Consider the following 15,619-nt stretch of genomic DNA (forward strand, 5'->3'; position numbering starts at 1 on the left):
ACTTTTTAAACTTTAGGTTTTGGGTAAAGTAGCAAGTCATGTCAAGTCAAAAGGCTCAAGTCCAAGTGAAGTCACAAGTCATTGATGTTAAAGTCTAAGTCGAGTTGCAAGTCTCTTTACATTTTGTCAAGTCGAGTCTAAAGTCATCAAATTCATGACTCGAGTCTGACTCGAGTCCAAGTCATGTGACTCGAGTCCACACCTCTGCCGAGCACCCACTGGCAGAAATGTAGATCGGCGCCTATATGTTCCTATGTGTTTTATTCTGAAGGTAAACATGCGAGGTAGTGCGTCCGTTTCCGCTGTCGTCACACTTGGTCCACGCCCACACGGAGCAATCCCCAGTGCCACAAACCGGCGGAGGAGGAGAAGCGATGAAGCATTTCTAAGACGTTACAGCGTCTGTCCTCGCAGGGATTCTACGGCCGCCGCCTACATGACCAAAGACGCGAGAGAAGCCACACAAAAAAGCCGAACGTAACAACCATGCAGTTCAAATACAGACGGATTTGAGCTCGCTCCTGCGACCAAGGTGACATCGCCGCATCCTTCTTGGTTCTCCTCAGCTGCGCCTCCTCCTCCTCATCATGTCCGTGCAAGGGCACGGCTACCCCGAGCCGTTACTGCCGCTCCAGGCCGGTCCGGAGCGGATGCGGGTGGAGATCGAGCGGCTGTCCCGGGAGCTGAGCCAGACCACGGGCGAGAAGATCCAGGCTGCCGAGTACGGACTGGCGGTGCTGGAGGAGAAGCAGCAGCTCAAGCAGCGGTACGACGAGCTGGAGGTGGAGTATGAAGGTGTCCGGCAGGAGCTGGAGCAGATCAAGGAGGTGAGGAAGGCCAACATTTCTTCATTTTCCCCATCTCTACGAGGAGATATATTGAATGTAATGCTCATGTACGCATACGTTGGCATGAAGTATAAATACAGACCATTTACATGCTTGTCATTGGTACGATTTTTTAAATACAAATATGTTTGAAATATCATCATCGTCATCATCATCGTCTCCCATGAAATTAATGTCATGCTGCAAGGTCAGGATGAAGATAGGCTGCTCCTCACCCAACCCCCCTTTTGCTCCCCTTTGCTCCTCTTCTCCCCCTTTTGCACTAACCGGCCTCCTCTTTGCTCCTCTTTGCCTCTTTTTGCTCCCATTTGCTCCTCTTTGCTCCCGTTTGCCCCTCGTTGCTCCCCTTTGCACTACCTTTGCTCCTCTTTGCTTCTTTTTGCTCTATTTTGCACTTCCATTGCTCCCTTTTTGCACCTATTTGATCCTCTTCTCTCCCCTTTGCACTAACCTGCCTTCTCTTTGCTCCTCTTTGCCTCTTTTTGCTCATTTTTGCACTTCCATTGCTCCCTTTTTGCTCCCATTTGCTCCTCTTTGCTCCCCTTTGCCCCTCGTTGCTCCCCTTTGCACTACCTTTGCTCCTCTTTGCTTCTTTTTGCTGTATTTTGCACTTCCATTGCTCCCTTTTTGCTCCTCTTTGATCCTCTTCTCTCCCCTTTGCACTAACCTGCCTTCTCTTTGCCTCTTTTGGCAGCTTTTTGCACTTCCATTGCTCCCCTTTTGCTCCCATTTGCTCCTCTTTGCTCTCCTTTGCCCCTCGTTGCTCCCCTTTGCACTACCTTTGCTCCTCTTTGCTATTTTACACTTCCATTGCTCCCTTTGTGCTCCTCTTTGATCTTCTTCTCTCCCCTTTGCACCACCGTTCCTCCTCCTTGCTCCTCTTTGCTTCTTTTTGCTCTTTGTTGCACTTCCATTGCTCCCTTTTTGCTCCCCTTTGCACCTCTTTGCTCCCCTTTGCTCCACCATTCCTCCTCTTTGCTTCTTTTTACTCTTTTTTGCACTTCCATTGCTCCCCTTTTGCTTCGCTTTGGTTCTTTTTGCTCCCCTTTTCTCCTCTTACCTCCCCTTCGCTTCTTTTTGCTCTTTTTTGCACTTCCATCGCTCCCTTTTTGCTCCTCTTTGCACCCTATTTGCTCCTCTTTGCACTTACAATGCTCCCTTTTTGCTCCTCTTTACGCCCTCTTTGCTCCTCTTTGCACTTCCATTACGCCCGCTTTGCTCCTCTTATCTCCCCATTGCACTATACTGCTCCTCTTTGCTTATTTTCACTCTTTTTTGCACTTCCGTTGCTTCCTCTTTGCTCCTCTTTGCACTTCCATTGCTCCCCTTTATGCCCTCTTTGCTCCTCTTTGCTCCTCGTATCTCCCCTTTGCACTATATTGCTCCTCTTTGCTTCTTTTTGCTCTTTTTTGCACTTCCATTGCTCCCCTTTTGCTTCGCTTTGGTTCTTTTTGTTCCCCTTTTCTCCTCTTACCTCCCCTTTGCTTCTTTTGGCTCTTTTTTGCACTTCCATCGCTCCCTTTTTGCTCCTCTTTGCACCCTCTTTTCACTTCCATTACTCCCTTTTTGCTCCTCTTTGCACCCTCTTTGCTCCTCTTTGCACTTCCATTGCTCCCGCTTTGCTCCTCTTTAGCCCTCTGTGCTCCTATTTGCTCCTCTTATCTCCCCATTGCACTATACTGCTCCTCTTTGCTTGTTTTCACTCTTTTTTGCACTTCCATTGCTCCTCTTTGCTTCTTTTTGCTCTTTTTTGCACTTCCGTTGCTCCCTCTTTGCTCCTCTTTGCACTTCCATTGCTCCCCTTTGCTTCTTTTTGCTCTTTTTTGCACTTCCATTGCTCCCCTTTTGCTTCGCTTTGGTTCTTTTTGCTCCCCTTTTCTCCTCTTACCTCCCCTTTGCTTCTTTTTGCTCTTTTATTGCACTTCCATTGCTCTCTTTTTGCTCCTCTTTGCACTTCCATCGCTCCTGCTTTGCTCCTCTTTAGCCCTCTGTGCTCCTCTTTGCTCCTCTTATCTCCCCATTGCACTATACTGCTCCTCTTTGCTTCTTTTTGCACTTTTTTGCACTTCCGTTGCTCCCCTTTATGCCCTCTTTGCTCCTCGTATCTCCCCATTGCACTATATTGCTCCTCGTTGCTTCTTTTTGCTCTTGTTTGCACTTCCATTGCTCCCCTTTTGCTCCTCTTTGCTCCTGTTTGCATTCCCACCTTCACTCATTCATACATCTACTTCTCGTCGTGTCGCCGCAATTCTCCAAAGCCTCACACCTGTTTTGTCAACTACCTTCCTGTGTTGTCAGCACCATATTTCAGACGTGTTGTAGCAATCACATTCAAAATGTTAGTATTTTTCATCGGTCTGCTTTGTTTAAAAAAAAAAAGAAGTTGTTCCTCCAACAAGAACGGGCAGTTTGTGTCGCGAGAGGCGGGAAGCAGGTTTGAAATTTGAAAAGTTCCCGCTCAGAAGCGAGGCGATGAGTAACCCAGCGAGGAAGCCAAAGTTGTTGCAATCCTTTGGGAATGGCAAGAATGTGGCAGCTGGAGTTCAGTGAGAGAGACCCATAAAGGAGGTGTCTGTTTCAGACCGGCTCCGACTCCTCTACCACTCTGTGCCATTATACTTTTGTGCCGCACTTTATTCACAGAGAAATGTTACTTTAAAATGTGCGAGACTCGTCATGGAAAACATTCCTGCCCTGACTCAAGACGAGCTTGTGGTTGCTCACGTCATGCTTTGTCAACCAAAACTACTGACTTGGTCTGGAACAGTTCACAAGATGAACCATTCGGGTCTTATTACGGCTTTGTGACACAGTCAGTGTTTGTTGTTGTTGTTTTTAGAATCCCAGTAATCCACCAGTACTATTTATCAGCTGTGGTTCTTCAACTTACAAAACAAAACTCTTAAGATGGCTCCTAAAAGCTCTAACCTTTGATTAGTTTTTTGTTCCCAGTACGTCGTTGAATAACGCACAGTATTTTAAGTTAAAGCCTAACATTGTAACATATTAGTGGTCTTTCAACAACAGAAAACTGGCTAACATTAGCATTAGCACAGTGTTTCTTCATGCTTTCATTCAGTGTTTGGACAAGGACTAGTCCTACGTTTGTTAAAAACCGTATCAGCTGCCACCGAGGAGTCATTTGGCAACTGTTGGGCTTAGAGATGTCTGATAATGGCTTTTTTGCCGATGTCCGATATTCCGATATTGTCCAACTCTTAATTACAGATTCCGCTATCAACCGATACCGATATATACAGTCGTGGAATTAACACATTATTATGCCTAATTTTGTTGTGATGCCCCGCTGGATGCATTAAACAATGTAACAAGGTTTTCCAAAATAAATGAACTCAAGTTATGGAAAAAAATGCCAACATGGCACTGCCATATTTTTTATTAAAGTCACAAAGTGCATTATTTTTTTTTAACATGCCTCAAAACAGCAGCTTGGAATTTGGGGCGGAGTTGAGGTGGGGGGGAGTAGGGAGTAGCGGGGAGGTGTATATTGTAGCGTCCCGGAAGAGTTAGTGCTGCAAGGGGTTCTGGGTATTTGTTCTGTTGTGTTTATGTTGTGTTACGGTGCGGATGTTCTCCCGGAATGTGTTTGTCATTCTTGTTTGGTGTGGGTTCACAGTGCGGCGCATATTTGTAACAGTGTTAAAGTTGTTTATACGGCCACCCTCAGTGTGACCTGTATGGCTGTTGACCAAGTATGCATTGCATTCACTTGTGTGTGTGAAAAGCCGTAGATATTATGTGATTGGCCGGCACGCAAAGGAAGTACCTTTAAGGCACGCCCCCTATATTGTTATCTGGGTGGAAATCGGGAGAAATTCGGGAGAATGGTTGCCCCGGGAGATTTTCGGGAGGGGCACTGCAATTCCGGAGTCTCCTGGGAAAATCGGGAGGGTTGGCAAGTATGACTGGGAGACGCAACTGCTCTGTACTTCTCCCTACGTCCGTGTACCACTCCGTACAGCGGCGTTTTAAAAAGTCATACATTTTACTTTTTGAAACCAATACTTTCCGATATTACATTTTAAAGCATTTATCGGCCAATAATATTGTCAGTCCGATATTATCGGACATCTCTAGTTGGGCTCTTTGGCGTAAGAGATGAGTTTGGTAGTGTTTTGGCATGCTGGGGTTTGAGGCGATGGTTTGGAGGTGTGAATGAATGACAGAGGCTCGGCTGAAATGGAGGTGAGTGAAAAGTTTGGCTTTGGTGGGAGCAGGTGGGTGTTTGAGGTAGTGCACGCATCCCTGTTAACACCATTTCACCAAACATTTCACTCACATTCCAACAATTTCTGCGACTTTCCGCGTTTAATAGAAGATTCTGTTTTGTTTTGGCTAATTCCACGATTCTATCTGCCTTTACGTTCAATCGTTGGACCTTATACTCCGAACAGATTATTAACACAAAGGAAAAACATGATCGAAACAACACACTGGGGTTGTACGGTATACCGGTACTAGTATAGTATCGGGATGGTCTCCTGCTGGCCACACTATGGACTGGACTCTCACTATTATGTTAGATCCACTATGGACTGGACTCTCACAATATTATGCTAGATCCACTATGGACTGGACTCTCACTATTATGTTAGATCCACTATGGACTGGACTCTCACAATATTATGCTAGATCCACTATGGACTGGACTCTCACTATTATGTTAGATCCACTATGGACTGGACTCTCACTATTATGTTAGATCCACTATGGACTGGACTCTCACTATTATGTTAGATCCACTATGGACTGGACTCTCACAATATTATGCTAGATCCACTATGGACTGGACTCTCACTATTATGTTAGATCCACTATGGACTGGACTCTCACTATTATGTTAGATCCACTATGGACTGGACTCTCACAATATTATGCTAGATCCACTATGGACTGGACTCTCACTATTATGTTAGATCCACTATGGACTGGACTCTCACAATATTATGCTAGATCCACTATGGACTGGACTCTCACTATTATGTTAGATCCACTATGGACTGGACTCTCACAATATTATGCTAGATCCACTATGGACTGGACTCTTAATTTGAAAATAACGATTTTGCACATCGATAGTGGTTTTATAGATTAGTTTGAATATGGCATCCCATGGCAACAGGCAGTCAAAAAAGTCCTCCCATTTTCCATTTGTGTTGTATGAGGCAGCCTTCAAAGATTTCTTTATTAAATAAAAATTATATATTTTTCTATTTATTTTAGCTCCTTTTTGCCAACTAGAATTTCTTATTAGAGGTTTACAATCTAATAATTTAGTAGTTCCATAATTAATTATTTGTTTCCATCTTTTCCCAATTACTCCAGTTAGTTGATAAAATGAAAAGCTTGAGCAAGCATCACCATACATAGCTCTAAATTCATCATACTTCATAATTTTACCATTCTCATTGATAATATCATTGACAAAAATGATTCCTCTTTCAAACATATTTTTCCAAAAGAAAGGCTTTCCATCTATTACAATATTAGAGTTCATCCATATTAACTGCTGCAAAATATCGTCTCTTTTTTCTGGCACATCAAATTGAAAACACCACTATGAGTGGATTGTTTCCTTTATGAACCCCGCCATGTTTCCCAGCAGACTCTCTGGGAGGGGATCACTTGTAAAAAAGGATACAATTTCTTTTGATACAGTACATGTTTTTTGTCCAACAGGACATTTGTGTACCACTCAATGTTTAAATACATCTTTGGAACAATTGATGCTTTTAAAGACGGACACATAGCTTCAAGGTTGAGAAGTTTCAGGCCCCCATATTCATACTCTTTGTACAAAACCTTTCTTTTAATCTTTTCTGGTTTGCCGTTCCAGACAAAATCGAAGACCCTCCATAAATCTTAAAAAAGTTTTGTGATGGAGCTGGTAATGACAAAAACAAATAAATAAATTGAGGAATAATTAACAAGTTGGCAATAGACATTTTACCATACAAGGTTAGGGATTTCCCTTTCCATAATTGCATAATTTTGTCCAGCTTTCTTAGTCGATTATCATAATTTACTGAGCCTAGATCTTCCAGATTTTCTGGGACAACAACACCAAGTATGTTAACTGGTCCATCTGTCCACAAAACAGGCACTTTGCATTCCATTCGAAAGGACGTTCCCTTTAGATTTCCGATCCTTAACATTTTACATTTAGCATAATTAAGCTTAAGGCCAGATTGCTGTGAAAATATGTCCAAAAGATTAAGAAGGTTCCGCAAACAATGAGGAAAAATCTTATCTTTGTGAACCAGCCTTTTCTGACATGAACTTCATCAAGAACAAACACAGAACACGCCTCAATGATGCACATCTGCAAGACTCACTCAGAGTTGCAGTGTCAAGTTACACACCAGAGTACAACACACTAGTTAACAGCATGCAATGCCAGGCTTCCCACTAACTGACAAAGAAACAGATAACAGATTTGGTGTCCAGTTCAAAGTGTGACATGATTTAAAAATTTGAGAGTTTACTTTTGTATTTTACATGAGTTATTATTTGTACAAACATGGTGCAAAGTAATTCATGATTTGTTAAAAAATGTTAGTGGCTAGCTAGTTAAAATGGGATATTGTAATTTCACAAGACTGTCTTAGAACTGATCATTTGAAAATGTTCAATTTGAAAAATGTGCACTTAGAAAAAATATAAAAATAAAGTGTTGCATATTGATATTTATCTGTTTCTATATATATTTATTGTGAGAAATCATTAAGATGATCAGTGTTTCCACAAAGATAAATATAATTCATTATTAATAATAACAGAGTTAAAGGTAAATTGAGCAAATTGGCTACTTCTGGCAATTTATTTAAGTGTGTATCTAACTGGTAGCCCTTCGCATTAATCAGTACCCAAGAAGTAGCCCTTGGTTTCAAAAAGGTTGGTGACCCCTGTGCTAGATCCACTATGGACTGGACTCTCACTATTATGTTAGATCCACTATGGACTGGACTCTCACTATTATGTTAGATCCACTATGGACTGGACTCTCACTATTATGTTAGAATCACTATGGACTGAACTCTCACAATATTATGCTAGATCCACTATGGACTGGACTCTCACTATTATGTTAGATCCACTATGGACTGGACTCTCACTATTATGTTAGATCCACTATAGACTGGACTCTCACAATATTATGCTAGATCCACTCGACGTCCATTGCACCGGTCGCCTCCAAGGTTTCTCACCGTTATCCCATTGGGTTGAGTGTTTTCTTGCCCTGATGTGGGATCTGATGTCGTTGTGGCTTGTGCAGGCCTTTGAGACACTGGTGATTTAGGGCTATATAAATAAACATTGATTGATTGATTGATTGATTGATTGATTGATTGATTTCGGTCCTAATGAATCAAAAACAGTACTACACTCTGTTTGAAAAGTACCGGTTCCCAATTGTTTTTCTTTTTTATTGTAACGGGCATCGTCACATCATGACATTGCTGGTTTTACGAGCAAACGAGCACGTTCGGCAGCACACACACACCGAGTACTTACAAGCAGACACGGTGTGTAGACAGAAAAGAGAGAATGGACGCATTTTGGCCTAAAAGCTGACGATAAAGGTGAAGTTATAACACAGAAACGCCCTCAGGAAGAGGTGCTTTAAGACATGGCTAGCTAGCTAGCAGCTAACATCCATCCACAGTCGGCAGTGTTGTAGCTACTTCTAAATGACTAATCCTGGACTCCATGGCGACAAATAAAGTACGTTTCTTACAAGTATCATCCCTGCAGGACGAGGAATAGCTAAACATGCTTCACTACACACCGTAGGAGGATACAATAGCACACCGGCGTCACAATGTAAACAAATGCCATGGGTGGATCTACACCTGACATCCACTGTAATGATACCAAGTACAAGAGTGTATCTAGTCGATACCACTATGATTACATCAATATTTTTTATCGTCACTAAATCTTTTTTCCTTTCTAAAAAATTCATATAAAGCTTATAAACTCAGGAAATATGTCCCTGGACACATGAGGACTTTGAATATGACCAATGTGTGATCCTGCAACGACATGGAATCGGATCGATACCTAAATTTGTGGTATCATTCAAAACTAATGTAAAGCATCCAAACAGAATAGTAAGTGATTATCACATTTTAACAGAAGTGTAGCTAGAACATGTTGAAACAGAAAATAACCAGATATTAACAGTAAATGAACAAGTAGATAAAACATATTTTTTTACAGCTTGTCCCTCATAATGTTGACAAAATAAAATAAAGATAAATGACTAGGGGTGTAACGGTACACAAAAATTTTGGTTCGGTACGTACCTCGCTTTAGAGGTCACGGTTCGGTTCATTTTCGGTACAGTAAGAAAACAACAAAATATACATTTTTTGGTTATTTATTTACCAATTTTGTAAACAATGGCTTTATCCTTTTAACATAGGGAACACTATAATAATTCTGCCCACGTTAATCAACATTAAACTGCCTCAAGTTGTTGCTCAGATTAAATAAAATGACAAAACTTTTCTTCTACATATAAAAAGTGCAACATTAAACAGTTTCAAGTCATCTCATCATGCTTAATTTATTACAGGATTTGGGAAGCCTGTAGTTGATTTATTATATAAATGTTATATTTTTATCAACATGTGATAGCAGGGACCCTGCCATTTAAAACTAAGCTTCTGCATTACTAATGATTAAAGGCCTACTGAAACCCACTACTACCGACCACGCAGTCTGATAGTTTATACATCAATGATGAAATCTTTACATTGCAACACATACCAATACGGCCTGGTTAGATTAGTAAAGTGTAATTTTAAATTTCCCGCAAAATATCCTGCTGAAAACGTCTCGGTATGATGACGTTTGCGCGTGACGTCACGGATTGTAGAGGACATTTTGGGACAGCATTGTGGCCAGCTATTAAGTCGTCTGTTTTCATCAATCTTTTGCAATTAATGAACAATGGAGATAGCAAAGAAGAAAGCTGTAGGTGGGAAGCGGTGTATTAGCGGACGGCTGCAGCAACACAAACACGTAGCGGCTACGTCGTAGCCGGTGTTTCATTGTTTACATTCCCGAACGATGACAGTCAAGCTTTACCATTGGCCTGTGGCGAACTGGGACAACAGAGACTCTTACCAGGAGGACTTTGAGTTGGATACGCAGTACGGTGAGTACGCAGCTGCGGCTTCCAAACATTTGATCGCTTGCCCGTACGTGCGTGCCGCTATGTGCATGTCACGTACGTAACTTTGGGGAAATATATGTGCTGTATGAACTTTGCAGAGGTGAACGGTACTTTGGGCTGTGGGATTGAGTGTGTCGTGCGGGTGTTTGATTTGTATTGGCGGGTTATATGGACGGGAGGGGGGAGGTGTTTGTTATGCGGGATTAATTTGTGGCATATTAAATATAAGCCTGGTTGTGTTGTGGCTAATAGAGTATATATATGTCTTGTGTTTATTTACTGTTTTAGTCATTCCCAGCTGAATATCAGGTCCCACCCGCCTCTCACAGCATCTTCCCTATCTGAATCGCTTGGTACCGGTACCAAAATATTGGTATCGGGGCAACCCTACAAGACACACAATGTGAGGTCCACCAAACGGTTAAGTTGGCATTCCAACTACTCAGAGACGGTTAGATGGTAAAGAAATCTACTCGTTTCTGTTCTTCTCGGTGAAGAGAAACATCTGTTTTCCTTCTTCATCTTGGGGCGACCATCCCCCCCTCCCCAAGTGTTTATCCGGCAGAGAGGCCGTAGTTTTGCCATGCATCTCCGGCAAACATGTCAAGCTGGTATAAGACCACAAGTCCCTTGATGGTAATGGTCATCAAATGCAACCAATGAAGACGAGTTTCACAATAGATGCTATTTTTCAGGACATTTTATCGTGACGGACCATAAAGTCAAATGTTGCTTCTTCACTGAAGCAAAGGTTCTTGCTGGTTGCAGATAATTGGATGTTTACCCTTGAAGACCAGAGCTATGCTCCTTTATCTCCTCCACTTCCTCAGTCATCTCCCACCCCCAAGGCCAGCGTCAGTATAAAAGACAGAAGGGATGTTATCTCAAATCGAATGCAAACACAATCCTCTGCTGTCTACTTGGCGTTCTCTGTATTGTCTGCTAAACTAGCAGAGACAGACTTGAGCAAACACACGATGATCCGCTCTCACAATGGAATCTTTCCTTGCATTTCCCCAAACCATGTTCTTGTTGTTCTCCTCACTGTTTAATCTTAGAAAGATGGCTATTATCACCATAACGTTAGTATTGTTTTTGTTTTGTATTTAAACTGATTGTTGTGTTTACATCCTCATCAGACTGCAATAGAATGTCTGGGAGATTCAGGACATGGAATTCTGCATTCTTCTCACTTGATAGCATGCGTGAATTCCACGAGAAACCTCTTCATTGATTTGCTGTATTGTCAGAGTAGGGCTGGGCATCAATATATATCGTGATGGACGGGTAATTATCAATAAAAAATGCATTCGATAAAACGTTTGTACATTTTTTCCGAGGTGAAGTATGGAAGCAAGGTTGGTTGCATGAACAAAAGCACTCGTAAGGCATGAAGTGATCACTAATCAGTGGGAGTGACACACTAACAGCCAATCAGGTGACGGTATCAACTGTCAAGTTTGCTTGATTCTTTGCATGGAGTGACAAGAAAAAGTCAAAATTAAGAAATTATGGATACAAGAGGAAAAGTCAGTTTTTGGATGTTTTCAAAGGGACCGTAGTCAGACCAATGTGGTCTGTAAATGATGCAAGGCAAGACCGCTAATACCACACCACCTTAGCTCACCCTTTAGAGCACAGCTCTAACTTCCTGCCACTAAACCTGCAGAAAATGGTTCTTCTCAGGTTTCTCTATGTTTACATTTTCACACTTTGCACTATTTTCTTACACTTTATGAAGCATTTCTTACATATTCCTTCATTTTAAGAGCTTATTGTTAAGTGTTCAATGTGATTTTAATATTTTGTTGACATTGTTTGAGTCTGTCCCATGCTTGTGTTGACAGTTCCTTTCTGCCTTGATAGCTGAGGGATTATAATCACAGGAAATTACATTTATTTTCTCCTGCTCATTATTTTCCATAGGTCATAAAAAATGTCAATAATTATTGATATCGACCGATATATTAATAATATTTAAACAATTACTGCAAAACAAAAATTACTTCCCATAGTTAAATAAGAATAACAGGGCAAATTAATGTTACACAGACGTCATTTCCTCGCACTAAACCTGCAGAAAATAGTTCTTCTCAGGTTTCTCTATGTTTACATTTTCATACTTTGCACTTTTTTCTTACACTTTATGACGCATCTCTTACATAGTCCTTCATTTTAGGAGCTTATTGTTAAGTGTTCAATGGGATTTTACTATTTTGTTGACATTGTTTGAGTCTGTCCCATGCTTATGTTGACATTTCCTTTCTGCCTTGATATCTGAGGGATTATAATCACAGGAAATTACATTTTAAATAAAATATATTTTTCTCCTGCTCATTATTTTCCATAGGTCATAAAAAATGTCAATAGTTATTGATATCTACTGATATATTAATAATATTTAAACAATTACTGCAAAACAAAAATTCCTTTCCATAGTTAAATAAGAATAACAGGGCAAATTAATATTACACAGACGTTATTTCCTCGCACTAAACCTGCAGAAAATAGTTCTTCTCAGGTTTCTCTATGTTTACATTTTCACATTTTGCACTATTTTCTTACACTTTATGAAGCATTTCTTACATATTCCTTCTTTTTAAGAGCTTATTGTTAAGTGTTCAATGTGATTTTACTATTATGTTGACATTGTTTGAGTCTGTCCCATGCTTGTGTTGACATTTCCTTTCTGCCTTGATATCTGAGGGATTATAATCACAGGAAATTACATTTCAAATAAAATATATTTTTCTCCTGCTCATTATTTTCCATGGGTCATAAAAAATGTCAATAATTATTGATATCGACTAAAATATTAATAATATTTAAACAATTACTGCAAAACAAAAATTCCTTTCCATAGTTAAATAAGAATAACAGGGCAAATTAATGTTACACAGTTGTTATTTCCTCGCACTAAACCTGCAGAAAATAGTTCCTCTCAGGTTTCTCTATGTTTACATTTTCATACTTTGCACTTTTTTCTTACACTTTATGACGCATCGCTTACATATTCCTTCATTTTAGGACCTTATTGTTAAGTGTTCAATGTGATTTTACTATTTTGTTGACATTGTTTGAGTCTGTCCCATGCTTGTGTTGACATTTCCTTTCTGCCTTGATATCTGAGGAATTATAATCATAGGAAATTACATTTTAAATAAAATATATTTTTCTCCTGCTCATTATTTTCCATGGGTCATAAAAAATGTCAATAATTATTGATATCGACTAAAATATTAATAATATTTAAACAATTACTGCAAAACAAAAATTCCTTTCCATAGTTAAATAAGAATAACAGGGCAAATTAATGTTACACAGTTGTTATTTCCTCGCACTAAACCTGCAGAAAATAGTTCTTCTCAGGTTTCTCTATGTTTACATTTTCATACTTTGCACTTTTTTCTTACACTTTATGACGCATCGCTTACATATTCCTTCATTTTAGGACCTTATTGTTAAGTGTTCAATGTGATTTTACTATTTTGTTGACATTGTTTGAGTCTGTCCCATGCTTGTGTTGACATTTCCTTTCTGCCTTGATATCTGAGGGATTATAATCACAGGAAATTACATTTCAAATAAAATATATTTTTCACCCACTCTTTATTTTCCATTGGTCATAAACAATGTCAATAATTATTGATATTGACCGATATATTAATAATATTTAAACAATTACTGCAAAACAAATAATAATTTCCCTAGTTAAATAAGAATAACAGGGCAAATTAATGTTACACAGCCGTTATTTCCTCGCACTAAGCCCTCACACTTTGTACTATTTTCTTACACTTTATAAAGCATTTCTTACATATTCCTTCATTTTTAAGATCTTATTGTTAAGTGTTCAATGTGATTTTAATATTTTGTTGACATTGAGTGTTTTCTATGCTTGTGTTGACGTTTCCTTTCTGCCTTGTTAACTGAGGAATTATAATCACAGGATGTTACATTTCCAATAGAATATATTAATCTCCTTATTTTCCATAGCTCATAAAAAATATCAATAATAATCGATATCGACCAATATAAAACACTGATATTGTTGATACAGTTTTCAGTCATATTGCCCAGCCCTCTGTCAAAGATTCCTGGCCACCCATCACTGATTTTAGTCAGAAAGAAACCTTTGACATGCTGGTTCTTGTCTCCTGTAGGATGCGACTCTTATGTTTCCGCCCACACATTTATTTTACTCCCCAGGCTGAGCACTGGTGGAATTATGTACCGTGGTGTTGCTTAGTAACAGCACATAACTTACAATTGGTGCTGTTACTGATATTCTCATTGGCAGACAGAACACTAAATATTCTCCTGGTAATGTGAAGTAGAAATGTGTTTCTTACCCATGAGATGTGTGCGCCAGTTAGAGTAAATAACTATATTTCAATACGTATATTTCCAATCTTTATCAGCCAGCTAATAATTCTTTGGCTTTATTGCTCCTTCCATTGTTTGCATCTCAGTGTAACCGATGGTGTTCATTTCCTCCTGTTGAGATCAGTTTCCGTGATTTATTAGTGAGTATTAGAAATAACAAAGTCAACAAAAGCCTAACATGTGGACTGCAGATTTCTCCACTGGTAGGCCAACGGTAGCAAAAACATCTGGTAAAGTACAGGAAGTATCTCAGTGTTTCCCATACACTTCCAAGATACCTGTGGCGGTGGGGGCGTGGCTATGGGCGTGGTCACCAAGACATCATCGAGTAATTTGCATAATTTACTACAATGATATGATTTTCTCTAAAAAGGCTAAAAAAATGTATACTTACTAATTAATAATAACAGTTTTGTTTTAAACGTCCATCCATCCATCCATTTTACAATATAATTACAACACTTTATGTACATATTTATATACAGATTTGAACAATAAGTTATTCACTGAAATATATTTATTAATTGTGATTCTTACAAAAAATATATCTTATAAAATATAAAAGCTAAAATGTCTCTTAAAGCTCTGCCCCTTTAATTAGTGCATACTAAATAATTTGACTTTATCCTACTACTACAACCATATTATTTACCAGCAACATAAAGTGAAACAGAGGCAGAGGTGTCCTGCCACAGTCAGTAACAAATAAACAGAAAACAGTAGTGGTCAAATACAAATAAGGCAACAAGAGAAGTATCCTACACTTCTCTTTTGTAAAGTAAATCTGAACGGCCTATATGGGCATTTACATCAACTATATGATTTGCTTGAGAAGCTGGACAGGACAAAAAATAAAATAAAAAAATAAAATAAATAAATCTATTTTTTATTTTATTTTTTATTTTATTTTATTTGTGGCGGACGTAATTCTTTCGTGGCGGGCCGCCACAAATAAATGAATGTGTGGGAAACACTGTATCTGACCTACTATTTGTAGCTCTATATCACCGTGTTGAGATAACGGGTCGCTAATGAAGTTGTGCGTGTTGTGCAGCTGCAGTCGGGTGAACGCTGTGATGACATTAAACTACCCTGCGGCGTGTAAGTACGGCGTGTGTTCCCTCAGCTGTTGTCTATTTTCTTATCCTAAGCCGGTCACGGGTGACATGTGTCACACCTT

At 39.6% G+C, this 15,619-nt stretch overlaps 1 protein-coding gene across 3 annotated transcripts in view; it reads left to right on the forward strand.

Annotated features, from left to right (window-relative positions):
• The first annotated feature begins 358 nt into the window (after positions 1 to 358).
• Positions 359 to 15,619, forward strand: part of LOC133653465 (protein bicaudal D homolog 2-like) — a 101,817-nt gene continuing 86,556 nt past the window's right edge. For all 3 annotated transcript variants that reach the window (XR_009826726.1, XR_009826727.1, XM_062052758.1), the window contains exon 1: positions 359 to 827. Coding sequence is in view for 1 of the 3 variants with exons in the window: in XM_062052758.1 (XP_061908742.1) it covers positions 588 to 827 (240 nt within the window). In the remaining 2 variants the exon portion in view is untranslated. The remainder of the gene's footprint in view (positions 828 to 15,619) is intronic.

Source organism: Entelurus aequoreus, linkage group LG07 (genome assembly GCF_033978785.1).
Source record: "Entelurus aequoreus isolate RoL-2023_Sb linkage group LG07, RoL_Eaeq_v1.1, whole genome shotgun sequence".
In the NCBI taxonomy this organism is placed as follows: Eukaryota; Metazoa; Chordata; class Actinopteri; order Syngnathiformes; family Syngnathidae; genus Entelurus; species Entelurus aequoreus.